The 27,767-nt window shown below is 44.7% G+C and overlaps 1 protein-coding gene across 1 annotated transcript in view; it reads right to left on the bottom strand.

Annotated features, from left to right (window-relative positions):
* Positions 1–27,767, bottom strand: part of si:ch211-186j3.6 (neural-cadherin) — a 666,499-nt gene that overhangs the window by 536,076 nt on the left and 102,656 nt on the right. The window contains 1 exon segment of the mRNA XM_056278708.1: positions 27,137–27,145. Within this exon segment, the coding sequence (XP_056134683.1) occupies positions 27,137–27,145 (9 nt within the window).

The raw sequence follows: 27,767 nt of genomic DNA, 5'->3' as shown, positions 1-27,767 counted from the left end.
AAAGTGTAGCGCTATCTATCCCTTTTAACTGTCAAGGACAACGCTCCTGAGTTCTCTATACAACTCGGTAACCAATAAACTATTGAAGTATGTTAACTTCGCTTCTTATGTGTTTAAAGTATGTTCTAAAGGCTCTAAATGCCTTACAGTGTCATCAGGTAACTCCAACTAAAAAGTTGACTACCTCTTTAAGGCACTTAAATATGGCATATGACCCCTTTAAGGCAATCTAACATGGTCTAGACATCTCTGGGTGTCACTAGGTTACTTCCAGTAAAAAGGTGGACTAGCCCTTTAAGGTTGTCTCAACATGTCACTTACCATAGCCTAGACACCACAGGAATAAACACACATGAATAATCCACACTCACACAGGTACATAGAATTATGTATACAAATGTATTATGAGTGATAATTATTAGAATGAATGAAAGTAATAAGCCTCAATGGCTAACAAGCATCTGCATTCATATACACACAAATGAATCAGACCAACACATTAGCATACAGCTCAACAACCCTATAACTAAGCCGGCAATAAAAATGAAATTAAGTCAACCCCCAGTTGCAGGCCTGTTTCTTTATCGGGTACGTTGGGACCCTAAACAGCCCTCTTCGCTCCCCTTGGGAGCCCGCACATCCAACTTGTACTCACAAAGAATGCTCCTCTTCGTCTCGCGCTTATCACCGCAGCACAGCAGCGAACGTCAGGCAGGCAGCCATCCTAGCTAACTGGCTAGTTAGCCGTTAGCACCATCTCACGGTCGAACCGTGCGCTCGCCTCGGCAGCACAACACGGCAACAGACGACTCCTTCTGCGTTCGCATGAACACACCACTACACTGTAACTGATAACGTTACTTCGCTAAACTAGAAGACGGCCCGACTCACTGTGGGGAGAGCCCCTCACCGCATCCAGTCCATTCGCCCGTCTTGCTGTGCTAGCAACGAACACCGACTGGCTAGCTCGCTCTGTAACGTCACTGGGTCCACATATGGGACTGACGAGTAGTCAGTTTGTCTCCCCAGTCCACACAAACAGTTCCCGGGATGGGTCTCGGTCAGACACCCGCACACATAACTATTCACTAAACTTCAATTACATTTCTCTCCCCGCAATATAGCATATAACAACTCGACATCAAACTGCTCCGTTTTGCTCACACAAGGGACGAGTGACCTACTTTCTCTCCCAGTCTAGTCTGCTCGCGCTGACCTCCCCGCTGCCCTCTCAACCAATCACATTCAAGGTAAGTTATTCTCTCCACAGCCAACCAATGACAAAAATGGTAAGTTTTCAACTACTATTACTACTACTTTCGGCTGCTCCCGTTAGGGGTCGCCACAGCGGATCATCCGTTTCCATTTCTTCCTGTCTTCTGCGTCTTCCTCTGTCACACCAGCCACCTGCATGTCTTCCCTCACCACATCCATAAACCTCCTCTTTGGCCTTCCTCTTCTCCTCTTCCCTGGCAGCTCCATATTCAGCATCCTTCTCCCAATATACTCAGCATCTCTCCTCCACACATGTCCAAGCCATCTCAATCTTGCCTCTCTTGCTTTGTCTCCAAACCGTCCAACCTGAGCGGTCCCTCTAATATAATCGTTCCTAATCCTGTCCTTCTTCGTTACTCCCAGTGAAAATCTTAGCATCTTCAACTCTGCCACCTCCAGCTCCGCCTCCTGTCTTTTCGTCAGTGCCACTGTCTCCAAACCATATAACATAGCTGGTCTCACAACCATCTTGTAAACTTTCCCTTTAACTCTTGCTGGTACCCTTCTGTCGCAAATCACTCCTGACACACTTCTCCACCCACTCCAACCTGCCTGCACTCTCTTTTTCACCTCTCTACTGCACTCCCCGTTACTTTGGACAGTTGACCCCAAGTATTTAAACTCAGATGTCTTTGTCACCTCCACTCCTTGCATCCTGACCATTCCACTGTCCTCTCTCTCATTCACGCATAGGTATTCCGTCTTGCTCCTACTGACTTTCATTCCTCTTCTCTCTAGTGCATACCTCCACCTCTCCAGGCTCTCCTCAACCTGCACCCTACTCTCACTACAGATCACAATGTCATCCGCGAACATCATCGTCCATGGAGACTCCTGCCTGAAATGGTAAGTTTTCAACAATAAAAGTAAATGCATTTCACATTGGTAAACAACTGTTTTGCAGAACAATATCAACAATATAATATATTCATATTCAAAAGGTATACAAAATAACAAACAGGCCAAACTCTTATCTAATAGTGCAATATAATATATCTAAGGCCTATAATTTAACCACATAGTTACAAAAGTATTCCTTTTTAAGAATATACCAATGTTTTTTTCGTATTTATTTTTCTTTTTTTTTCACTCTTTCTGAACTTGCAGTACATTAGGAACTTTAATATGGTCTGCACTGCTTTTGTCTTTCCCCTGAAAGAGAGCAGATCTTGCTTTTAAGTACATTTTTGTTGCTTTTCAATGCACTTTTTACCGTGTCCCTGGTTTCCGAAAGTTTTTCATTTCAGAAGGTAACGTTTAAAATTCGACACATTCTGACGGATGCATTTCACTTGAAAAAAAATTGGCTGTAGAGTTTATTTAAGGGTAGAGGATGACAATTCTCACCTCCTACAATGGTATTCCAGGCTATTGGTTCAACCCAAAGATCAGTATGAAGACAATATTCCCTCTCAGTGAAATCGGATAAGGTATTTCTTGACGGGTAGAAAGAATTGATTTTAGATCAGAAATGTCTCTTCCAAATAAAATAAAATCTCCATATATTCTGACATGGCATTGGTTAAGGAGTTGACTCCAGAGAGTATGGGCCACAAGTACTAAGAGAACTACCAATTAGCGTAAGCTTGCCAACAGGGGTGGCCTAGTTAGCAAAGTATCTATTAAAACCAGGAAGGATAATCAACACAGGTGTAATCTTGTTAATCTACATATGGCTAGCACTATATAGACACACTTCGCACGTGTCCCGTAAATTGTTCCCAGTTCATTTGGAAACTACTCTATTATGAAACCGCTGTTTGGTTGCATTGAAAGCATCATGATAACTGGAGAACCAACATGATTCTGCACTCTCTACATTATTACATTAAGGACTTGCGACAGTGTGGTTGATAACTGTCTGTGCATCACTTATCAGTTCAATATTCTTATTTCAAATTGATGGTAAAAAAAAAAAAAACGAACATTGGGTAGTTCTTATAAATGCATGTACAATAAAGCTGAGGTGCTAAAGAAATGTGACCCACCCATTGCCTCCTCGCAATTGTGCAAAATGCCCATTGCATCCCTATGGTAAATTGACAAGATGTTAAACACTGAAACAGGATTTGTGCAGGTGCAAAATGTTAGTAGATCTGGCCCTATGAGTCTTCATAGGGGTGTAGTTGTCTTTATGTATTTCTGGAAATGAATAAAAACACCCTGGAAAATGTGAGGGGCTGTGGCTGTCATGAGCTTAGCGTCAATTATGAGTTTAAACCCATGTTGTGTGGAACAGTTACAATTGCTGTGTCCTCTTAAACGGCAGTGTGATTGGTAGCTATCCATTAATCTAAACCCAATTCCTCTGTCTTCTAGACATCACGTAATTGCCACTAGATTGCCACATAATTGCTACGCACAAATTTACCTGACACTAGCAGGGATAATGCAATGATTTAAGTATTGCTCTACTTGCAACAATTATGATGCCATTTCATTAGAATTGATGTGAAGATTACAACATCGTTATATGGTACAGTGCCATTTTCATACTATCAGGATAATTCCCAACCCGAACTGTGATTAACATAACGTACAGGCATAATTCTCAAAACAAAACTACCCTAGAGTCAAATTATTGATGCCATGAAAGGCTTATTGTACGTGCTAATAACTACAGAACATAGGCTTAAAATAATGACAGTAATACCTTTATTTTGCGGCAAACCGAGTATAATTTTAACATCCAATTCATTTCTTCATTATAAAGTAAAACTTGAATCCATAGCACCATAAGTAGATTGGTTGCTCATCGTCTCAGCAGTCCTTGTTTGTAGTTGAGGATGTTCAAATCAAGTATAATGTCTCAACAATTTCTAAGTTATATGCGGTAAATAGTCTATAGTGTGTTTGTTTCTGGGCTGGACTAAACGTATACCCGCGGTAGATTGTGTGATGTCACGTGAGTCAAGTCAAGTCAATTTTATTTGTATAGCTCAATATCACAAATTTACCTCAAGGAGCTTTACAGCAACACAACATCCTGTCCCTTTATACAAACAGAGTCCTGCGGGTGCACCTGGTTGATTTTGTAGGTTTATCAGTAACAGGCCACATGTGAATTCAGTCATTTAATCACCTGAAACTATAGTCGTCACAATATAACATGTTAAAACATAATTTAAAAAAACAAAAACAAGTAAAAACATAATTTTAAAGTCCCCCTCCAGTCATGTTTTAAGACATAAAATGCTCTGTTTGATATAATAATTCTCTGATACGTTTTTTTTCTGCAAAATAAATTCAATTAACATGTTAAAATCCTGAATATTACACCTACTCATTCTCCCTCATTAAAACAAAAAATCCAGAATCTACGACTATGTAAATTATCCCCACCCTCAATTCCTATCTCCCCCACCCCTTTGCCGCTCGCCTGCAGTCAATCACAGTAACCTCTGTTTGTTTTCTGTTTTGTTTGCTACTGAACTCTACACAATGGTAAGTGGAAATATAGGAGTAATTCAATCTTACATGTTCGAACCGGAAACAGATTCCAAAGAAGAGCAAATTGGACAGGGTTGCTGTGGCTTGTTAGCGCCACTGGGGAGGAGGAGGTGAGTTGGAGTGATTGTGGAGCCTTTATTCTCCCTGCTGAGCCACCGGTTCATTCTCTTGGGCCAGCATGGCAAGTGGAGCCTCACCATCTCCACACTGGGAGGAGGTGAATGTATCAGATGACCGAGACAGACAAGACAGACAAGAGAGAGAGCAGGTTGGGGCAGATGGAGAAAGACATGGAGGGAGATCGAGGGAGATGCTGCATGTACCACGGACAGCACACCGTGTTGGGCAAGGCGGCCATTGGATGGCTGTCACCGTGAGGAAGCAGAGCCAGGGAAGGGAGGAAGGGGCGTGAGGTGTGCCAGGGAAAGACTGGGAAAGCTCTCCATACCGGCCAGGGCCTCATGTATCAATCATTACTATGGGGAAATTTGTTCATACACACCCAAGGAATATTTTAGCCCTGAAGCCTGTCTGACAGCTAGTTACAAAGCATGGTGGTTATTTGTAATTCCTTCCTCCTAACATCTATTGTCTACGTCTTGCAAGGAGCAATCACCCAGGCCTGCAACGACATCAGTGTTAGCCAATCTGTGTCTAAATTCAGGGGTTACCCAGGTTCTACACTGGTCTCTGAGACAAACTTCAGGGCTAAAAAAATCCCATGGGTGTGTAATACCAAATTTGCCCATAGTAACGATTGATATATGAGGCCCCAGATCTGTGGCCCAGTGTGTCTACTTTTTGTGTCTGTATGTACGTGTCGTAATACATATATCTGTGACTGACAATATTTGCTTCTGTCCCTCTGTACAAACACGTACAAGTGGACATATCAGACTCCTTTCTGCTGGCTATGCAGGTAAGTTCATCTTCAAAGGCCTCTCGCTGCACACATTTGATGATGACGACCTCTGCTTTCGTCAGCTCTTCGACTGTGTGCGGCTGTTTGCAGTGATGCCATGAACTGCAAGTCTGGTCTTGGTCTTTGCTTTTAAAGGATGGGAACTATTATGTAGCTGGCTAATAACACTATTGTGTAAACAATTTCACACACGATGCAGGGACCACAACGCACACACGGCTGTTCATTTCCACGCTTTACTAGGAACTCTTCTTCTGTTGGTTACAACCCAGACAACAGCAATATAGAATACAGGTGCCACCTAGTGGTCGCTGGTAGAATAGCCTCATCCATACATAACATCTCCTCCCAACTAAAATATGTTGTACATCAAAAATGCAAAAATCACTTCCCGGAACAAAGCTTAAGTGACAAAGGCGTAATGTTACTTCCCAAAAGTACATTCAAAACAATGTTATTTTCCGGTATACATTCAGACCCCGTATTTGTTTCCCAATATTTTTATACTCAAAAGTCTCAGTCTCTTTACCACATTATCAATGTGTTTACTCAGCGGAGTAACGTGCAGGTGGTTTAGTATGTCTCACCGGATAGCGCGAGTGTCTAACAGTCTCCGCTGTCTTAGTAGGTCCAGCACCAGCTGGTTCGCTGGAGTGAGGTGTCTCCGTGGGCTCGATAGCCACTGGAACTGGATTAGTGTTCTCATCAGTGTGAGATGCAGGGGTACCGAGGTGACGTGTAGTACCACCAGCACTACGTTGAGGTGACATAGGGAAGCTGGTAGGAAGGTGGACTGCAGAGCTGGCAGCGTCCGCGTGTGCCTGCTCTGTTCGAGTCAACATCTGATCCACATGGCGTTTCCACACTCCCTGTGCTCCCACCTTGACCTCGTATGACACTGGTCCCGTTTGAGTCATTACAACTCCTTGTGTCCACTTTTCCTCCCCCTTCCGGTAATCACGAACAAGGACAGACTCACCGACTGCAAAGTGTCTGGCCTTGGAGTGTTGTTGACGGCGTTGCTGCTGTGAGTCTTGAGAGCGATGAACAACCCCAGCCACACTGGGTTTGAGAAAGTCCAGTCGCGTGCGTAGCATGCGCCTTGTGAACAGCATAGCCGGCGGTTCCTTTGTCGTGGCGTGCGGGGTGTTGCGATACGTCAACAGGAATGTGTCGAGCCGCTGTTGCACTGGTGCGGCGCCCCTGGAGGATTTGAGGGCGTGTTTGAAAGTCTGTACAAAGCGCTCGGCCAGGCTGTTCGTAGCAGGGTGATACGGCGCTGAGCGAATGTGCTTGACTCCATTGGCTTTCAGGAATGTGGCGAATTCCTCAGAACAGAACTGGGGTCCATTGTCGCTTACGAGAATGTGAGGAAGGCCGTGGCGACTGAAACGGCCCCTCAGTACTGTGATGGTCTTGCTTGCTGTGGTGCTATCCATGATTTGCACCTCGGGCCATTTAGAATGAGCATCTACTACCACAAGATACATGTGTCCTTCAAATGGACCAGCAAAGTCCACGTGAATCCTTTTCCAAGGAGTGGAAGGCCACATCCATGGATGTAGAGGAGCAAGACTCGGTTCTCTCTGACTACGCTGGCATGAGTGGCAGGATTTGGCCTGGAGCTCGATCTGAGAGTCAATACCTGGCCACCAGACATACGACCGTGCCAAGCTTTTCATCCTCACTACCCCTGGGTGTGCTGTATGTAGCTCGTTGAGCACAAGGGGCCGTAGCTTGGGTGGCACTACCACTCGTGTGCCCCACATGAGGCATCCCTGTTGGATTGTGAGGTCATTTTGACGAGTCAGGAAAACAGACAGTTCAGTATCTGTGTTTTTCGTGTTTGGAAAATGTCCAGTAGTGACCATCTCTAGTACGCGAGACAGTGTAGGGTCAGATCTAGTGTTGTTTCGGATATCAGTGGTACTGATTGGTAGTGTGTCTAACTGTGACATGTAAAACACATCTACGGTGTCTATCTTGTCATCGTGAGTGTCCGGAAGTGGCAACCTTGACAGTCCATCTGCATTAGTATGTGCTGAAGCCTTACGATACTCTATAGTGTAATCATGCGCTGACAAGAGGAGCGCCCAGCGCTGCATGCGGGCTGCGGCCATCAACGGCGTACTCCTCACTGGACTGAGAATGGAGGTCAGCGGGCGATGGTCTGTGAGTAGAGTGAACTTGTTACCATAGAGATACTGGTGAAACTTACGTATGCCAAAGACTATCCCCAGTGCCTCTCGCTCAATCTGGGCGTAGTTCTGCTCTGCTTTGCTGAGTGTTCTTGACGCATAAGCGATAGGTTCCTCTACACCATCAGGCATGACGTGAGAGAGTACAGCCCCTACCCCATAGGGTGAAGCGTCACAGGCTAGACGGAGGGGCAGCTCAGGGTTGTAGTGGGTTAGCGCCTTCTGAGATACCATGAGCTCTTTCACTTTTCGGAACGCTGCCTCACAAGCTGTAGTCCACTGCCATTTCTTCCCTTTGTGCAGCAGTGCGTTCAGTGGTTGCCAGGTCCGGGATGAAACGTCCATAGTAGTTTATCATTCCGAGGAGCAAGCGTAGTTGGCTAACGTTGGTGGGTGCCAGTGCCTCCACAACAGCGCGTTCCTTCTCTGGCGACTTGTGGAGCCCGGCAGCATCAATGATATGACCTAGATACTGTACTGACTCCTGGAAAAACATGCACTTATCCTTTTTGACATGGAGACCATACTCCTCCAGTCTCGTGAGAACATCGTCCAGGGCTTTCAGGTGGGTCTCTTCATCTGGCCCACTAATCAGAATGTCATCGAGATAACAGTGCGTGAATGGCAATCCAACGAGCACTTGATCCATAGCCTTCTGGAACAATGCTGGTGCCGACGCAATACCGAAGGGCAAGCGGTTGTAGCAGAAAAGTCCTTTTTGTGTGGAAATAGTCAGTAGCTTCCTCGACTCCTCCACTACTTCCATCTGTAGGTATGCGTTTGACAAGTCCAGTTTACTGAAGCGTTGACCTCCAGCTAGCGATGCAAAGAGATCCTCAATGCGTGGAATAGGATACTTGTCCACACAGAGTGCTTGGTTGAGGGTGACTTTGAAATCACCACAAAGTCTCACCGTGCCATCCTTCTTGTTGACAGGAACTACGGGTGTGGCCCAGTCACTATGCTCCACTGGCGAGATCACGCCAAGGTCAGTGAGGCGGGTCAGTTCAGCCTCTACTTTGTATCTCAGAGCATAGGGCACATTACGTGGTGGGCAGACTTTGGGTATGCTATCAGGTTTAAGAGCCACTCTCGCCTTAATGTCTTTCATTGAACCCAACCCATCCGAGAACACAGCAGAATGCCGCTTTAGTACAGCATCTAAACTGTCTTTCTTTTCAAGTTGTACACCATACACAGTTTTTAAGTCTTTCCAGTTAAGCTTAATAGCTCTCAGCCACTCTCTACCAAATAGTGGAGCTGCATTCACTTTTACAGCATACAATGGTAACTCAGCTGTTTGCTTATTCAGGTTTACTTTCACATTAATAACCCCTTCTGGTAACAAAGGTTCACCTGTATACGTCCTAAGGACTACATCAGTAGGCTTCAATGGCACCTTTTTCATTGTACTTTTATACTGTTCCCATGAAATTAAAGATACAGCAGCCCCTGTGTCTAATTCCATTTCAATTTTCTTACCATTTATTTCAGGTAACACAGATATACGTGAATATTTACCCTTACGAAACAGTGCATAACATGGCAATTTGTTATCATTGTCAGATTTAGTCCCTTCACTTGTACTTTCATTGTCACTGGCCTCCACACAATGCACTTTCTTCTTCTTATCTCTCCCGCTGTGTTTGGATGCGTTGCTTTTGCCTTTAAACTCCGGTTTCCCTTCTCTGTATTTCCTCTCTCTGCCATAGTCATTCTTGGGTTTACTTTTACACATGCGACCAATGTGGCCTTTCCTGCCGCATCGATGGCAGTTTCTATCTTTATACCAACAGTCATCATCACTATGATTTGTCTTTCCACACCGCCTGCATTTGGCATGGGATGTTTGAGAGAGAACGGCATTTACCTTTAACGAGCCGCTCAACTGTTGTGCATCACGCGCCACTGTTTCTGCTGAAACTGCATAAGTGACCGCTTTCTGAAAGGTCAAATTGTCCTCGGTCAACAGGCGCTTCTGAACCGTTTCACTTTTCAGTCCACAAACAAACCTGTCCCGTAGTGCATCCTCTAAGTAGCCACCAAACTCGCAATGCTCGGAAAGTCCTTTAAGCACAGCAACATACTGAGCCACCGACTCACCGTCCTCCTGATTCCTCTTGTGGAAACGGAATCTCTCTGCCATCACTATCGGTTTGGGGGCGAAATGTCCTTTCAACACCTTTACAATGTCATCATACGTCTTCTCCCCAGGCTTATCTGGAGCAATCAGAATGCGCAATAATCCGTAGGTCTTTGGCCCTATCACACTCAATAGAACGGGCACCTTCTTAGCATCCCTGATCTCATTAGCCAGGATATAATTCTCAAAACGCTCAATATACGTTGCCCATTGTTCACCGGATTCCTCAAATGTTTCCATACCGCCAATAATTCCCGCCATGATGCGTCCTTCTGGTTCCTTTTCCCTTTCTTCTCCGCTACAACTGCGCGGATGACTTCGTCCAAACAAGTAGAAAACTTCCCTTTTCACGGCTACTTTGGTGCCTAAAAGTTTCTACTCCACATCTCGTCGCCAATTTATATTATGTAGCTGGCTAATAACACTATTGTGTAAACAATTTCACACACGATGCAGGGACCACAACGCACACGGCTGTTCATTTCCATGCTTTACTAGGAACTCTTCTTCTGTTGGTTACAACCCAGACAACAGCAATATAGAATACAGGTGCCACCTAGTGGTCGCTGGTAGAATAGCATCATCCATACATAACAGGAACGATGTGAATGAGCAAGCTTATGGCCCTGCTCAGCTTCTTCCATGAAAAAAAGCGCTCAAAATGGTGAGATCTGAGCTGAGAGTCATAAGTGCACAGGTGAGTGACAAGTACTCATATTTCAGTGTTTGAATCAGGGTCAACAAGGTCATATGCTTCAGCTTCTGGCTTCCTGCTGGCTTGTAAAAAGAAGGCAGGTCCTTTGAGCCAGGCACTGTCACCCAACATAGCTGCAGGCACAGAGTGTGTGCCTATGTCAGCTGGGTTACAGCTTGTGGAGACGTAGTGCCACTGTGTTGGTTCTGAGGCTCTTCAGATATGCTGCACTCTGTTACTAACAGAGCTCCTTGTCTGGTTGCTTATGTATTCTAAGACTACGCGGCTATCTGTGTAGAATTCAGTAGCATCAAGAACAAAGTCCAGTTTGCTGGTGATGAGCTCTTTAATCTCTACAACTAAAACAGCAGCACCCAGTTCTAATCTCAAGACCGTAAGAGCATATTTTGGAGCTAATTTTGCCTTTCCTAGTACAAACTCTACATGAGTCTTCTCTTCTGCATCAATGACTTTGAGGTAGGCGACTGCTGCAAAGGCTTTGACTGAGGCATCTGAGAACACATGTAGCTCTTGTCTGGTGGCTGTTGAAATTGTAGCAGCAGCATATGGTCTCAGAATTTGTAGTTGTTTAAGATCACAGCGAGAGCTTCTTCATGCATTCCACTCTGCTTCCCTTTCTATGGATAGTGGTGAGTCCCAATCTAAGGCTTCGCTTGAGAGCTCCCTGAGCAGCATCTTTCCCTGGATGGTTACTGGTGCAGAAAATCCTAAGGGGTCAAAAACTCCATTGATGGTGGCTAGGACACCTCTGCGTGTGTAAGGTTTTGCTGAGTCAGCAACTTGAAAGGTGAAAGTGTCTTTCATTAGGTCCCACCTAAGACTGAGGCTTTGCTGAATGGGTGTTGCTTCAGCATCCAGGTTTAGATCAGCATCTTTCCCTGGATGGTTACTGGTGCAGCAAATCCTAACAGGTCAAAAAGTCCATTGATAGTGGCTAGGACACCTCTACGCGTTTAGGGTTTTGCTGAGTCAGCAACTTGAAAGGTGAAAGTGTCTTTCATTAGGTCCCACCTAAGACCGAGGCTTCGCTGAATGGGTGTTGCTTCAGCATCCAGGTTTAGATCATTAAGCCCCTTGGCGTGGTCATCGACAGGAAATGCTTCCATGACCTCGATGCTGTTAGATACAACTTTGTGAAGAGGAAGGTTGCATGTGGCGAGCATCTTCTGCGTCCACTTCAGCAGATCAATGACTTCATTAGCTGTGGGCCTCCACAAGACTCTGTTGTAAACATAGAATGAATGAAGCATCTCAATGAAGCGTCGTGCATCTGACCCGAATTCTTCTTCACCATGAGCTGCAGCACGACGAAGACCATATATAGCAACTGAAGGGGATGGACTGTTGCCAAACACATGAACTTTCATTCAATACTCATATATCAAATCAATTTTATTTGTATAGCCCAATATCACAAATTACAAATTTGCGTCAGTGGGCTTAACAGCAACACAACATCCTGTCCTTAGACCCTCTCATCGGATAAGGAACAACTCCCTAAAAAAAACCTTTAACACGCTATGTCATTAGCAGGATCATTGTACTCATGCCAAAGGAAGCAGAGAAAATCTCGATGGTCTTCTCTCATGACAAAGCTGTGAAACATCTGTTCTATGTCCACAGTTACTCCTATGACCTCACGCCTGAACTGCAGCAGGGCTCCTCCCAAGCTATTGTTTAGGTTGGGTCCAGACAGGAGGAACAAGTGGAACAGTTTTGAATGTGAGAATCTTGATTTTTTTTATTAAGGCACAATAGGGTATTCAATAATTTAATAATCTGTGAGTTTGAGGTGAATGTGAAGAAAGAATGTGATGTGTGTGGTATAGGAGTGGAAACATTTATACATGAGTTTGTTGAATGTTGTGAACTGGAGGGATACATGTTGAAAATTAAAAAAAATAATAAGTAAATATTGGAAAGGTGAGTTTGGTGACAGAATGGAATGGAGAGAATTGTGGTTGTTTGGGGTGGCTGGCAAAAGTGAACGGATGTAATGTTACTACTACTACTACTAGTACTACTACTTTTGTAATGTTAATTTATTAAATTGTGTTTTAAGCCATGTAAGGTTTGCTGTCAAGCTAAGGCGGAATATAGCCCATTATGAAAAGAGGAAAGTTGAGGTGTGGAATATTTTTAGGAGCATAATGGAAAGAGATGTTAATATGTTGTATGCTTATATTAGAGAAGAAGAGTTTGTTGGTGGATTTGTAGAGGGGAGCAATTTTGTTGTGAGGGAGGGTAATGTTAGATTTTAGTTAGACAGTATACTGTGTGTGGTTTATGTGTATTTTTTTGTTTGATTTCTTTGATTTGGTGGTGGTGGTGGGGGGGGGTAGGCTGGAAGCTATGCCAAGGCCTACAGGTTACCTCACCATTTTCTGTTTTTGTTGACCTGTGTTGCAATCTTTGATTCTGTAGCGTTCGATGGGTTCGTAAAATGTTTTATTTCACTATTTGTTTGGTATGTGTGTTGTATTTTCAATGTTTTTATTTCTATAGAATAAAAGAAAAAAATACCCTAACACCATATGTACATGTTAACAATGTTGAAAACTTGATTTCCCTCGGGGTCTTTAACAACAGTCATAAGTTAAATTTTCTGACTTTCCTTAGCAGATAGCAAATTGGAAAATAAACTGAAAAACTGTCACCAAATTTCTTTTTTACCATTTACTGGGAATATGTAATTGTTGGATAATTATTATGTTATGGCAGGATGAGGCAGGTTTAGTCACCGATGGAAAATCCGCCAGCAAACATTGAAAAACGTCACCAAATGCTAAAAAGTTAGCGTGTGTTAACGGCCCGGCTCACCCTGTCTCGCACGGAAAAGTGGCGAAAGACACAGCTGTAGTGGTTGTAGGGATACATAATTCCCCTTATTGAGCTAGTAGGAACGTTTGTTTACAGCTGCTGTTTTCTCGGATCGTGTTTACAGTGATACACTTCCGCTGCGCGGGTTGTTGTTATGGTGAAGGAATAAATGGTGCATGTTGTGTAGCCGAAAGAGAAAGTTTTCACGACTCCTGATTGAGCTCCTCTACACTGGTGACCCCGACATTTGTCTCTTGGTAGTTATCAGAGACAATCTTTCAAACGAACATGGTTGACGAAATCAACGCGGTTTCTCTCAAATTGCCAGAGTTCTGGGAGTCATCGGCAACGACATGGTTCGCCCAGGTGGAAGCGCAGTTTGCCATCTGCAAAATAACAGATGATGCTACTAAATACTACTACGTGGTATCGGCGCTCGGATGTTCGACTGCAACTAGAGTGGTGAGTCTCCTTACAAATCCTCCGGCGGCAGACAAATGCAAGGGGCTCAAAGATCACCTACTGAAGATTTTTGAACTTTCCATCGCCGAGAGGGCCCACCGTCTCTTTTCTCTGCAAGGCTTGGGTGACAGCAAGCCATCCGAGCTCATGGACAAAATGCTGAATCTGCTGGGACCGGCGCACACACCTGATTTCCTCTTTGTCCAACTGTTTCTGCGACAACTGCCTGCTCAGGTGCGGGCCGCTTTGGCTAACACCGGCATTACCGATTGCCGCAAGCTAGCCGAAGAAGCTGACAAGTTCTTCCTGGCCAGCCAACAGCAGCACTGCGCGTCCACGCTCACCCCTGCCCACCCCCACACGCCACCACCTGGTGACTCAATGGTGGTCGCCGCGGCAACAGGAGCCCGGCCTGTACTTTTACCATGCAAAGTTTGGGGTCAAGGCGGAAAAGTGCAACTCCCCGTGCAATTTCAGCTCGTCGGGAAAAACCAAGGCCGGCGCTCACTAGTGGCCATGGGCATTGGCGTGGAGGACAACAGGCTACTTTTCCTGCAAGACTCCATCTCGGGGTGGCGTTTCCTATGTGACACTGGGGCGCAGAGGAGGGTCGTACCTGCATCGAGTGTGGACGCCCTGTTGGGCGCTCACGGCCCTCCCGTGGAAGCTGCTAACGGCAGCTCTATCCGTACGTACGGCATGAGGCACATTGACATGTGTTTTAACGGACAGCAGTTCAGCTGGAATTTTGTCACCGCCGACGTGGCATTTCCCCTCCTCGGTGCAGATTTCCTTTGTGCTCATGGGCTGCTGGTGGACGTCAGGAATCGACGCCTGATCGACGCCATCACCTTCGCTTCACACGCGTGTGCACTCAGCGATATAGGCTCCATCAGCCTGTCCAGGATGCTCTCCAACGAGTACGTGTTTCTCCATCTTCTCTTTGAGTTCCCACATTGTCGTCATCTACGACCAAACATGGGGTTGAGCACCACATCGTCACCACTGCCCCACTGGTGCACACCCGAGCTCGGCGCCTCGACCCCACCAAGCTCTCTGTCGCCAAGGCGGAGTTTGAGAACAGGGAGCACCTCGGCATCATCCGCCGCTACAGCAGCCCGTGGGTTTCACCTTTCCACATAGTGCCTAAGCCTGGCGGTGGGTGGTGTCCATGTGGTGACTACCGTCGGCTCAATGACGCAACAACACTGGACCGGTCCCAGTCCCTCACATCCAAGATTTCTCCGCCCACCTGGCTGGGAAAGTGATCTTTTCCAAGGTGGACCTCGTCCGTGGATACCACCAGGTGCCCGTCCATCCCGCTGATGTCCCCAAAACGGCTGTGATAACTCCGTTCGGACTGTTCGAGTTCCTGCGCATGCCGTTTGGGCTCAAGAACGCCGCGCAGTCCTTCCAACACCTCATGGACTCAGTGTTGCGGGACCTGCCTTTCCTCTTTGTGTACCTGAATGACATCCTGGTCGCTAGCGCCTCCGTGTCCGAGCACTTGTCCCACCTCAGAGCCCTTTTCGAGAGGCTCAGCCTGCACGGGTTGATAGTTAACCTGGCCAAATGCCAGTTTGGTCTGAGCACCATCGACTTCCTGGGCCACCGGGTCACCAAGGACGGGGCGGCCCCCCTTCCATCTAAGGTGGAGGCCGTCACAGACTTTCCACACCCACACGCGGCTCAGTCCCTCCGGGAGTTCATTGTCATGGTGTCCTTCTACCACCGGTTCATCCCCCGGGCTGCAGATCTCCTCCGCCCCCTATATGAGGCTCCGAAGGGCACAGCCCCCAAACACACAATGGACTGGTCTGCAGAGAGGGACAAGGCTTTTAAGGATGTAAAAGGCCGCCCTGGCTGACACGGCGATGCTGGCACACCCTGTGTCTGGAGCGCCCATCGCCATCACAACAGATTTTTCAGACTACGCTGTTGGCACGGTTTACGAGCAGTGGGTGAGCGGCGCGTGGCAGCCGCTTGCCTTCTTCAGCCGGCAGTTGAACCTGAGAGAGCGCAAATACAGCGCCTTTGATCGTGAGCTGCTTGGCCATTTGCTCGCTGTTAGGCACTTTCATTTCCTACTGGAGGGCCGTCAGTTCATGGCTTTTGTCGATCACAAACCGCTGGTGTTCGCGATGGCCAAGGTAGCAGAGCCGTGGTCAGCCCGCCAGCAGCGACAGTAGGCCTAAATCTCAGAGTTTACCACCGATGTGAGGCATGTCGCTGGGAAGTCCACCCCGGTCGCCGACTGTCTCTCCCGGGCCATTGCTGGGGCCGCCCATTTGGGACTCGACTACAGCCAGATGGCGGCTGACCAGGCCGCCGACCCAGGAATGCAGGCATGCAGGACCGCCGTCACAGGGCTGCAGTTGGAGGATGTGGCTTTCGATGACGCCGGCGCCACATTCCTGTGCGATGTCTCTACGGGTCAGCCCCGCCCCGTCGTTCCGACTGCTTGGAGGCGCGGGTCTTCGACGCAGTCCATGGGCTGTCTCACCCTGGCAGAAAGCCTTTGGCATGGACTCCAAAAGGATGTGAAAGACTGGGCTGACACCTGTGGGGAGTGCCAACGCTCCAAAGTGCTCTGGCACGTCAAATCGACCCGGATACCTTTCACGGTACTCGAGAGGAGGTTCGACGTAAACGTAAATCACGCCCCCAGCTCACAGCGCTGCTGGGAGAGAGGCATAGCCCCTAGTGTCTGCCACAATGTGTTGTTTCCTTGAATTGCCCATTTATCAGCAGAATAAGTTGATTAATTATGCCTCTAGTTTCGTTGCATTTTAGGTGCAGTTTGGCTGAACCTATGCTTCTTTTGACAGAGCAATCACGTTCAATTTAACACGCAGCTGCATGCTAAACCCCTCAAAGTACCGGTTTAGCTTAAACTATGCTAAACAACAACTATACTAGTCAAATGCTAAGTGACTGAGCCACAGCCCGTGTTGAACAACAATTCTACCTCCTCAATCTTATAATACTGCTTTTGTTTACACAGGCAGGACTGACAACATAAAGTGCTTTATACTATTTGTTTTAGCCATGACAACTTCTGCATCACTCTCATCGCTTCTCTCATCCTTGTTCTCACTCTGTGTGAATGCTGTGTCGAAGTTTGCCTCGACTCTTGTGTGCATGTGAAGTCTATTCTCTCTGCAAGGCCCCACTGAGCAGAGCTGGTTTTGTGAAGCGGCCTCCTGCTGACTCTTGACTGCATCTGCGGGGTTCCTGACATTGTCTTGGATCATCAGAGATTCATTAAATTTTTCTTGCACTCTGAAGAAGTTTATTACCCAACACATTTAAATTTACTAAATTTTAAGCATTAACTGTATGTATTCTACATTACCTTGCTCTATGTGATCTATAATGTTACATTATAATTATGTTATTGTTTGTGTTATTTTGTGCATTTGACACCTATTGTATGTCATTTCATCCTGGAAGAGAGATCCCTCCTCTGTTGCTGTTCCAGAGATTTCTCTCATATTTTTTCCCGATAAGGTTCTTTTTGTGAAGTTTTTTCCTCATTCGGGTTTAAGGTCCAAGGATGCAGGGTGTCACATGTTGTATATATTGTCGCATATTGTACTGATTACAAAGCCCTTCGGGACTACCTTTTTATTTTGGGTTATACAAATAAACCTCACTTGATTTGACTGAGTGATATGTGGTACTAGGGAATATAGAGCAAATCACCAAGATCAAGTTTCAATTAAAATCCTGGCATGTACAACCTTATTGGCCCCCAGAAAAGTTCAATCAATTCATCTGGACTCAAAATTGGATTATTATTGGACACCCCCTGAATTATTGAGCATGCATAGAGACAAACCTTATTGGCTATTAATAACAATCCTCTGTCAAACATGTGTTTTTTTTTGTTTTGTTTTTTTTTAAATTTCTAGTCTGTGAAATATATGAAGCCCCCTAGGGGACATGGAAGAGATGTAAAAATGGGGAAAAAATAAGTTTTGCATTCTCTTGCAAAATGTTTTGCATTCTCTCATGAAATGTTTTGTCCTTTATTTGTTCCTTTCTGTCAGGGAAAGCCTTCTCCATTAGTTGCAGCGGGAGATAAGATTGTACCATCATTTTGAACCAAGTAACACTGATTTTTGGTTTGTTTTCCAAATTACAACCACTTTAGCCATTTACAGGATATCTTCCATAAACATGGAAGGCAATGTTCATTTAAACTACAACTTTAGTTGAAGCTAGGCTTATGAGGCATCGGCAGGCTGGAGCATATGAATAACAAGGAAAAGGTAGGGAGCAGCTGGAGAGATGTCCTTTTAGAGATCAATGACTCAATTTATTGTCTTTTAGCCTCAACATTAAATCTGTTCCACAATAAACAAACACACATAAGTTCTTCAAAGTACAACACAGAAGTTGTACTTTGTGTATGAGATAATTTTACCGCTAATAAATCCCTTTAGGGTTTCCTGTAATAAAGAAGGGGGCCTTCTATTATATAAGTCTCCAAGAAAAAGTCAATGGCTTCAGAGACATGTATGTAGAACTTTGCATCAGCCAGTAATAAGGGATGTAAATGCCACGTTCTAAAATCTTTAGGTTTAAGGTCAAAGCAAAGATCAAGGATTACTGTAGCATGGTCTGAAAGAGCTATTGGTGAGTATCGTGCAGAGACTGCTGATGAGATAAATGCTTTATCGATGAAGACATAATCTACAGATATGAGAATAGGTCCGATGTACATGTGAAAAAAAGAATGTTGTTTTGCAGAAGGATGTAAAAATCTCTAGGGGTTGATGTAGCCGTATTGTTCCATAAAAGCAGACAGGGTCTGAGACATTTTAGAGGGTGTCATAAACCTAGGACTAGATCTATCAATTAAAGGGTCAATGAAACAATTCATGTCTCCCTCCATTACTGATAAATGGGAATTTAGATTGGAAGAGGATAACAGACCTCTCATAAAGTTATGAGCATCCCAATTAGGGGCATATAGAGACACAAGAGTAACTGGTTTTTGGTATAGCGTAACGGAGACAATGATGTAACGGCCATTTTCGTCTGCAAGAACATCAATCAAGGTTAAGTGTAGATCTTTCCTAATTAGAATAGCAGCGCCCCTTGTTTTCAGATAAAAATTTGAATGAAAAATGTGTCCTATCCAATGTCTACTTAGTCTCTGTTGATCGGCATTAAGTAAATGTGTCTCTTGGAGCAACATTATGTCTGCTTTTAGGCTTTAGATGTGTGGAAAGGTCTTTGCACATTTCAGTGGGGCATTGCATAAATCATGAGTCATCCATAACAGGATGACTAGACGGTCCTCGTCGCTGTGACGGACGAATAACAACAACAACAACGGTGGGATATAGACACCGACCAGAATAAATTATGAACAATCCTGCGATGAATAAAAAGGTTTACGGTCAATGAAAAAGGGATCTAAGTGAGGGTTGAATGACTTCTTCATCACTATGACATCCGTACACCAAACTTCATTTATGTAGAAGCATATGCTGGGCGCTACCCCATTTTTCTCCCGATAGCTCTGTTTCACGATCTGCCCGGAGGAGTTGCAACTGCAGCAAATGAAGTGTACTGCCTGGTATATGCTCACTAAGTCAGGTTTCAGTGAGACACAGGGCAGCACATCTGGAAAAGTACGACTTTTTTCCTTTTATGTGTAGGAAGTCGTCCATCTTGTTGGCTAGAGAGCGGACATTCACCAGGTGGATTGATGGAAGGGCGGTTCAAAATCCAGTTATAAATTGCAGTTTAACGAGCGCCCCGGCTCACCTACCCCTTCGGCGTCTTCGGCGTAGTCTGCAACAGTGTTGTATCGATCAAGAACTCGGCAAGACTTTCGTTAAAATGCTCAGCTCAAGTCAGTAAAAAATCCTGTTCAGTATGTCCAGTGGACAGTAGGAGTTGTAAAAGTTCTTCCCTGCTGTATGTGATCAGTGAGTGGGCGCTGGAAACTAAACATTCATTCATCTTCAGCTGCTTCTCTGGGGTAGGGTCGCGGAGGCAGCAAGCTAAGTAGGGCACTCCAGACATCCCTCTCCCCAGCAATGCCCTCCAGCTCTTGCTGGGGGATCCGAAGGCGTTCCCTGGCCAGATTGGACATGTAGTCCCTCCAGCGAGTTCTGGGTCTAACCTAGGGTCTCCTCCCAGTTGGCCATGCCCGGGAAACCTCCAAAGGAAGGCGCCCAGGAGGCATCCTGATCAGATGCCCGAACACCTCAACTGGCTCCTTTCGACGCGAAGGAGCAGCGGCTCTATTCCGAGCTCCCTCCAGATGTGCGAGCTCCTCACCCTCTCTCTAAGGCTGACCCCAGACACCCTACGGAGGAAACTCATTTCAGCTGCTTGTATCTGTGATCTCACCCTTTTGGTCACTACCCAAAGCTCATGACCATAGGTGAGGGTTAGAAAGAATATTGACTGGTAAATTGAGAGCTTTGCCTTCTGGCTTAGTTCCCCACTACAACGGTCTGGTACAACATCCGCATTACTGCTGATGCTGCAGCAATCTGCCTGTCAATCTTCCGCTCCATCCTACACTCACTCGTGAACAAGACCCCGATATACTTGAACTCTTTCACTTGAGGCAACAACTGATCCCCAACCCAGAGGGAACAAGCCACCATTTTCCGTAGAGAACCATGGCCTCAGACTTGGAGGTGATGACTCTCATACCGGCCATTTTACAGTCAGCTGCAAACAACCCCAGTGCATGCTGGAGGTCGGGTTCTGATGAAGCCAACAAAACCACATCATATGCGAAGAGCAGAGATGCAATTCTGAGGTTCCCAAAATGGACACACTCCTCACGTTGGCTGCGCCTTGAGATCCTGTCCATGAATATCACAAACATAATCAGGGTGGAGTGGAGTGGCAGACTGGGGTGGTGGTTCCCATATTTAAAAAGGGGGACTGGAGGGTGTGCTCCAATTATTGGGGCATCACACTGCTCAGCCTCCCTGGGAAAGTCTACTCTAGGGTGCTGGGAAAGAGGCTCTGACCAATTATTGAACCTCAGATCCAGGACGAATAATGCGGATTCCGTCCTGGCCGTGGAACAGACCAACTCTTTACTCTTGCGGAAGTGCTGAGGGGGACATGGGAGTTTGACCAGCCAGTCTACATGCTTTGTGGACTTGGAGAAGGTGTACGACCGTGTACCCAAGGGCACTCTGTGGCGGGGGGGGGGGTACTACGGGAGTATGGGGTACCGGGGCAGTTGTTGCTACAAGCCATCCAGTCCTTGTATAACCTAAGTGAGAACTGTGTCCGCATTCTCAGCACAAAGTCAAACACGTTTTCGGTGGGTGATGGACTCCACCAAGGTTGTCCCTTGTCTCCAATTATGTTTGTGGAAACTAAACAAATAAATAAAAACAGACAAAGTACAATAGAGAGCAGAACTGAGGCTACCATCCACAGCACCATCTTGATGTAAGAAATGTGAAGTTATAGTCTAGTTTGACAGTTTCATTCATAGAATCACACATTAGAATAGGGGGGAGTAGCCTACTATCCTGTCATGATTTGACTGATGATAGTTTTAGTAGCCTTATATTTATGAAGTCAGCTACTTCTGAACATGTATGTTTAAATGTACAATATTTCACTGTGATGGACTGGCAGCCTGTCCAGGGTGTCTCCCTGCCTGCTGCCCAATAACTACTGGGATAGGCTCCAGCATCCCCGCGACCCTGAGAGCAGGATAAGAGGTTTGGCTAATGGATGGATGGATGGATGTACAATATTTCATAATGGCAATTATAAATAATTCAAGGCATACGTAGTTTATAAACATATCCATATTACACATTTGTGTTAAAAAGTTCTAAATGTGTAAAAAAGTTGAAGAAATGCTAAAATAAAATGTATTACATCATTGCCAAAGCTCAACGAATTTACTTTCTTAGGCAGCTTAAAAATCAATCAATCCGATTTTATTTGTATAGCACTTTTCATACAAACAAATCTAACAAAAAGTGCTTCACACAATGAAACAATTAAATCAATAAAATATCCCCCCCTCACAAAAAATAAATAAAAGTACAGGCAAATTTTATAACAGTACGAACAAGTTTAAAACTGAGTTAGTAAAATAAATAAAAGTGCCGTAAACACTGATTAATTAAAAGCAACAACAGAGCTAAATATATAAAAATAGCAAAATATATAAAACACTCACACACTATGAATTTAGCTGTAGGCTGTTTTAAAAAGTAAGGTTTTTAAATCTGTCCAGTGTGGGGGCCTCTCTCATGTCCTCAGGCAGGGCGTTCCATCTACTTGGGGCGTAAATAGAAAATGCAGCTTCCCCTGCTCTAGACCTAGTATGAGGGATGGTTAAAAGACCACTGCCATTGGACCTGAGAGTTCTTGTTGGTTTATAAGGAATTAACATGTCTTTTATATAGCATGGTGCAAGGCCATTTAGCGCTTTGTATACAATTAAAAGAATTTTAAAATCAATTCTAGTTTTTACGGGGAGCCAATGCAGAGATCTAAGAGCAGATGTAATGTGTTCATACATTTTAGTTCTGGCGAGAACACGTGCTGCCGCATTTTGAATTACGTCTAGTTGGTGAACAACTGATTTTGGGAGGCCGGTGAATAGTCCATTGCCATAGTCTAGTCTACTTGTTATAAATGTATGAATGAATTCCTCACAGTCTGATATTGATAGAAAGCCCCTTAGTTTTGAAATGTTTTTAAGATGGTAGAAGGCTGATCTTGTGAGATGATTGATGTGGCTCTTAAAATTTAGATCACTGTCTATGATTACACCAAGATTTTTAGCTTCACCTTTGCACTCCCGAAACAGAGAGCTGAGATGAGCTGCAATTCTCTGTCCCTGAGTCTTTTCACCAAAAATAAGTATTTCTTTCTTGTCTTTGTTCAGTTGTAAAAAGTTATCCGACATCGATAGAGTAATATCATCAATACACTGAATTAGGGAACGTATGGGAGCTAGGTCATCAAAAGATAGGGATATGTACAGTTGTGAATCATCTGCATAATTATGGTAATTTATTTTGTATTTCTGTATAACATGTGCAAGTGGGAGCACATAGAGATTGAATAGTAGTGGTCCAAGAATCGAACCTTGGGGTACCCCACACATTATACCCACTTTGTCTGAGGAAATGTCTCCAACAGACACAAAGAACTTCCTGTCCTGAAGGTATGCTCTAAACCAGTTGAGAACCGGGCCAGAAAGGCCGACCCATTTTTCTAATCACTCTAGCAAAATATCATGATCAACAGTGTCGAAGGCGGCACTGAGATCCAGAAGCACAACAACAGACACTTTATTAGAATATGTGTTCATATGCAGATCGTTCACAACTTTGATAAGTGATGTTTCTGTGCTATGGTGAGATCGAAAACCTGACTGACAAATGCCTAGAAGGTTCTTAGATATTAAATAGTTATTAACTTGAGAGTAAACTGTTTTTCAAGTATTTTGCTGAGGAATGGTAAGTTGTAGATGGGCCTGTAGTTGGCAATAACTGTCTTATCAAGATTACTCTTCTTCAGAAGTGGTTTAACGACAGCTTTCTTAAGTGCTGCAGGAAATGCACCTGCCTGAAGAGAGTAGTTAATAATTTCTAAAACGTCATGTGCTAAGCAATGAAACACATTTTTAAAAAAAATTGTAGGGAGAAGATCCAAGCAGCTGGTGGACGACCTGAGCTGCCTAACAATATTGTCTGGACTTTTAAGGTCCAGAGTGTCAAAGTGATACATGGCGCCAGTGATATTTCTGGAGAACTGGAGGGTAGGTTCATTACTGAATCTTGAGGCACTAATGTTCTGTCTAATGGCAATAATTTTGCTATTGAAGAATGTAGCACATTGCTCACATTTTTCAGTGGGCAGCATCTCTGATGGGTTTGGAGATGATGGATTAATAAATCGGTCAATAGTAGAGAAAAGCACTGTACTATTGTTAATATTTTCATTAATGCTTTTAGAGAAAAAAGACTGTTTAGCCTGTTTATTTTTTTTATTTTTTTATTTTTTTTGCTGTACTTGTTCAGTCTATCCTTGTAAATTTCATGGTGAACCTGAAGTTTAGTCTTTCTCCACTGTCGTTCTGCTTGGTGAAACTCTCTTAGGCTGCCTAACAACCACTCTATTTCTCCAGGGAGCTTTTTGTTTTTCTATGTTTTTAGTTTTAACAGGTGCAATGTTGTCAAAGATATTTCGTATTTTTGAGTTGAAGCCGTTCACAAGATCCCCAGTTTGTGATGGCATGAATGGCGACGACTCATTTACAGTTTTCTGAAAGGTTTCAATTGTATTATTATCAGTGAAGCGTTTTTGGATCATTTGAGTGCTCTTCTGTTGTACAGGAAGAGCAGACACATTAAAAAATATACTACAGTGATCAGAAATAGCAACATCCATGACACAGGGAACAGTAATATTAAGTCCTTTTGATATGACAAAGTCTAGAGTATGCCCCTTATTGTGGGTGGGTCCGGAAACGTGCTGAGTGAGAGCAAATGCCTCCAGTAAGCTAATTAGGTTTCTAGCATCGGGGTCTGTTTGATTGTCAACATGAACATTAAATCACCCAAGATGATGAAACAATCATAATCAGTAGAAACCATAGACAGTAGCTCCGAAAATTCATCAAGAAAGCCATGTTTAGATTTTGGTGGCTGATAGACAGTAATTATTAAAATCGTAGCAGTACAATGTATGGTAAGAGCAAGGTGTTCAAAAGACGTGAATTGCCCGAGGGGGATTTCCTTGCAACTATAGGAATCAGAGAAGAAAGCAGCTATTCCACCGCCTTTCTTATCAGATCTGGTGGTATGGATGAATTTGAAGCCAGGAGGTGCAGTCTCAATAAGCGCGACTGCGCCATTTCTATCCAGCCAGGTATCGGTCAGTAGGATGAAGACCAGGTTATAGGTACTTATAAGATCATTAACTAAAAATAACTTATTAGTTAGTGACCTGACGTTTAATAAAGCCATGTTTTGTCTGAGGTGCAAGACTTTGTGGGGGGCTGATAATTGAAGTCTGAACTGGCAACAAATTGCTTAGCTCCCTGTATGTTACAGGGAGATTACAGGGTCTGTGTCTATGGTTTATTATTACAGGAATTAGTATGGCAGAGTGACAGTCATTGGTATGATGGATCGAACTCGCCAAAGGACCTGAATAAGTATGGTTTACAACGGTACCAAAATTTAAGCCACTTTGCTCATGTGGACGTCAATTAGTGACGGAACTGTCCGCACCTGTGTGCGGGCATCAAACGTTATTATTTATAGCACAAACACGAGAGTTGGAGACAATGAAATAAAACACGTTTGCAGCCAGCATTCGTGAGCCTGCTCGATTTGGATGGAGTACATCACGTTTAAAAATCGAACAGCGCTCCCAGAACAGATTAAAATTGTCAATAAAACCAAACTGTAGACGAGAGCACTGCGACTGAAGCCAGGTGTGAAGCTGCAAAAGTCTGCTAAAACGACCAATGCCACGGCTAAAAGTGGGAAGATGCATGAAATCTGATTTTAAAAGTTCCAAGGCTAAGCCACACATCCTCCCCCAGGGTAGAAAGGCCTGTAGAGTGGATTGCTTCACCTCCAGACCACGGAATAGTGGTATCATTGTCCTGGGTTGACGCTGTATGGTCTGGAGGGCAGGACGGACCGGCACCCCTCTGATTGCCCAGGAGAAAGAGGTGTTTTGATTGCGCTGTGTCCATGGATGATAGGTCCAGGATTAACTTGTCCTTCTCCCTGAGTTCAGCCTGCAGTCGGGTAACGTCAGTCTTCAAGTGTGCAAAGGTAGGACGGCAATCCACACACACACACGGCCATGTTTGTTGTCCAGCAATTAGCAAGCAAATTGGAATAAGACTCCATAAAAGTGCAAAAGCTTAAAAACCTCAGATAAAAAGCGACCGGCTAGCCTAGCCACCAGGCTAATAATTAACCCAGTTAAGCTGGCAGCAGTCGAAATTAAGATCCGAAGGTCCGATGACAACTTTTTTTTATACCGTGTTAAAATATATAGGTAAAACAACCAGAATCTAAAAGTGTAGCGTAAAATTGTGGTCAAAAACTAGATGAAAAAACGTCAATTCACAACAGAGCCTCTACAATGCAGACGGTTCACACTGACGCATGCGTAGACTAGAAAACCCACCGGATCAAACATAAACTGCTCATTCTGTTTTACTCAGCCATTATCGAGTCCATCATAACATCTTCTATTACAGTATGGTACGGCGGCAAGACTAGTCAAACACAGAAAAAACTGCAGCGAATTGTGAACAAGGCATCCAAAACCATAGGCAACCCACTCCCCTCAGATGAATCCCTACATGGTCACTGGACTGTAAAGCGAGCAAAGAAGATCATCTCCAACCCCTCACATCCTGCTCATCACCTCTTCCAGGCTCCTTCCCTGAGGGAGGCGCTACAGGTCACTGTCCACTAAGACTAAACGCTTCACAGTTTGTTTTTTTCCCCTCAAGCCATCAGCACTCTGAATTCCTCCCTATAGTCCCCTCCTCACACACCATTGGCATGCATACCACCATTCACCTAATCGTTATGCGTGATGTTATTTTCTGCTATTGTGTAACTGTTTTGTTCGTGGTAATATGTTGAGTGTCTGTTGTTGTCCATGTATGTATTGTGCTGCAGAGTTTAAGTTTAAGGATTATGTATTTTAACGCAACATCAAACTATATCAACAGAAACGGTATTGGCTCATCCTATATCTTGTTTGAAAATGTATCGATATAACGTAAAAAGTCAATGTCTCGCCCAGCCCTACCAGCACCCACCATACCCCTCTGATCATCAATGGTATGGACGTGGAGAGAATAAGCAGTATTAAGTTCCTGGGTGTTCACATCACAGAGGACCTCTCCTGGTCCTCACAAGTCACTGCACTCTCTAAGAAGGCCCAGCAGTGTCTTCACTTCCTGTGCGTCTGAAGAAGGCGAGTCTCTCCCCATCCATTCTCATCACATTCTACAGAAGTACCATAGAGCGCATTCTGACCAGCTGTATCACTGTCTAGCATGGGAAGTGAAAGGCCTCCGACTGCAAATCCCTACAGCGGCTAGTGAAGAAAGCTGGAAAAATCACAGGAACTGCTCTCCCATCCACCCAGGCCATCTATGACACATGGTGCACCTGGAAGGCTCTCAGCATCGTGAAGGACCCCACACACTTCACCCTCCTACACTCTGGCAGGAGGCACTGGAGTATCTGTGCTGCCTCCACCAGACTATGCAACAGTTTCATTCCTCAGGCTATGAGGTTCCTCAACAGCCTGAACACTTAGACCTTCCATGAAATGACTTTTTGACCTTCTCAATCACTGTCCGTGTCAGGTGTGTTTGTGATGTCTAGGTCTGTGTAGTAATTTTTGTTTTTAATGCACTTTTGTTTTTAATATTTACTGCGTGTTATTTGTTTTTAAGTGGTACTGTGGTCCATGTGAAATGCAATTTCGCTACCTTGTATGTATGAGACATGCATATACTAGGGCAAGGACAATAAAAGCAGTCCAAGTCTAAGGTAATAAGTCACCGGAACCCTTCGTCTTCCACTACAGAAAGAGGCTGCTGATCAAGGCCAACGAATTCCTTAATCTTGGTTGGTATCTATTTTTGACTTCTTACTGTCGCTGCTTACAGGGTTCCTGCCATTTAAATGTCTCCCTAACTGACAGCTGAGTGACGGAAGACCGAGTAACTAAAGGGCTAACTTGCTATACTGACTTTGTGCTGGCTTA

The sequence above is a fragment of the Lampris incognitus genome, chromosome 4, assembly GCF_029633865.1.
Source record: "Lampris incognitus isolate fLamInc1 chromosome 4, fLamInc1.hap2, whole genome shotgun sequence".
Classification (NCBI taxonomy): domain Eukaryota; kingdom Metazoa; phylum Chordata; class Actinopteri; order Lampriformes; family Lampridae; genus Lampris; species Lampris incognitus.
This window is presented reverse-complemented; position numbering and strand designations above follow the sequence as displayed.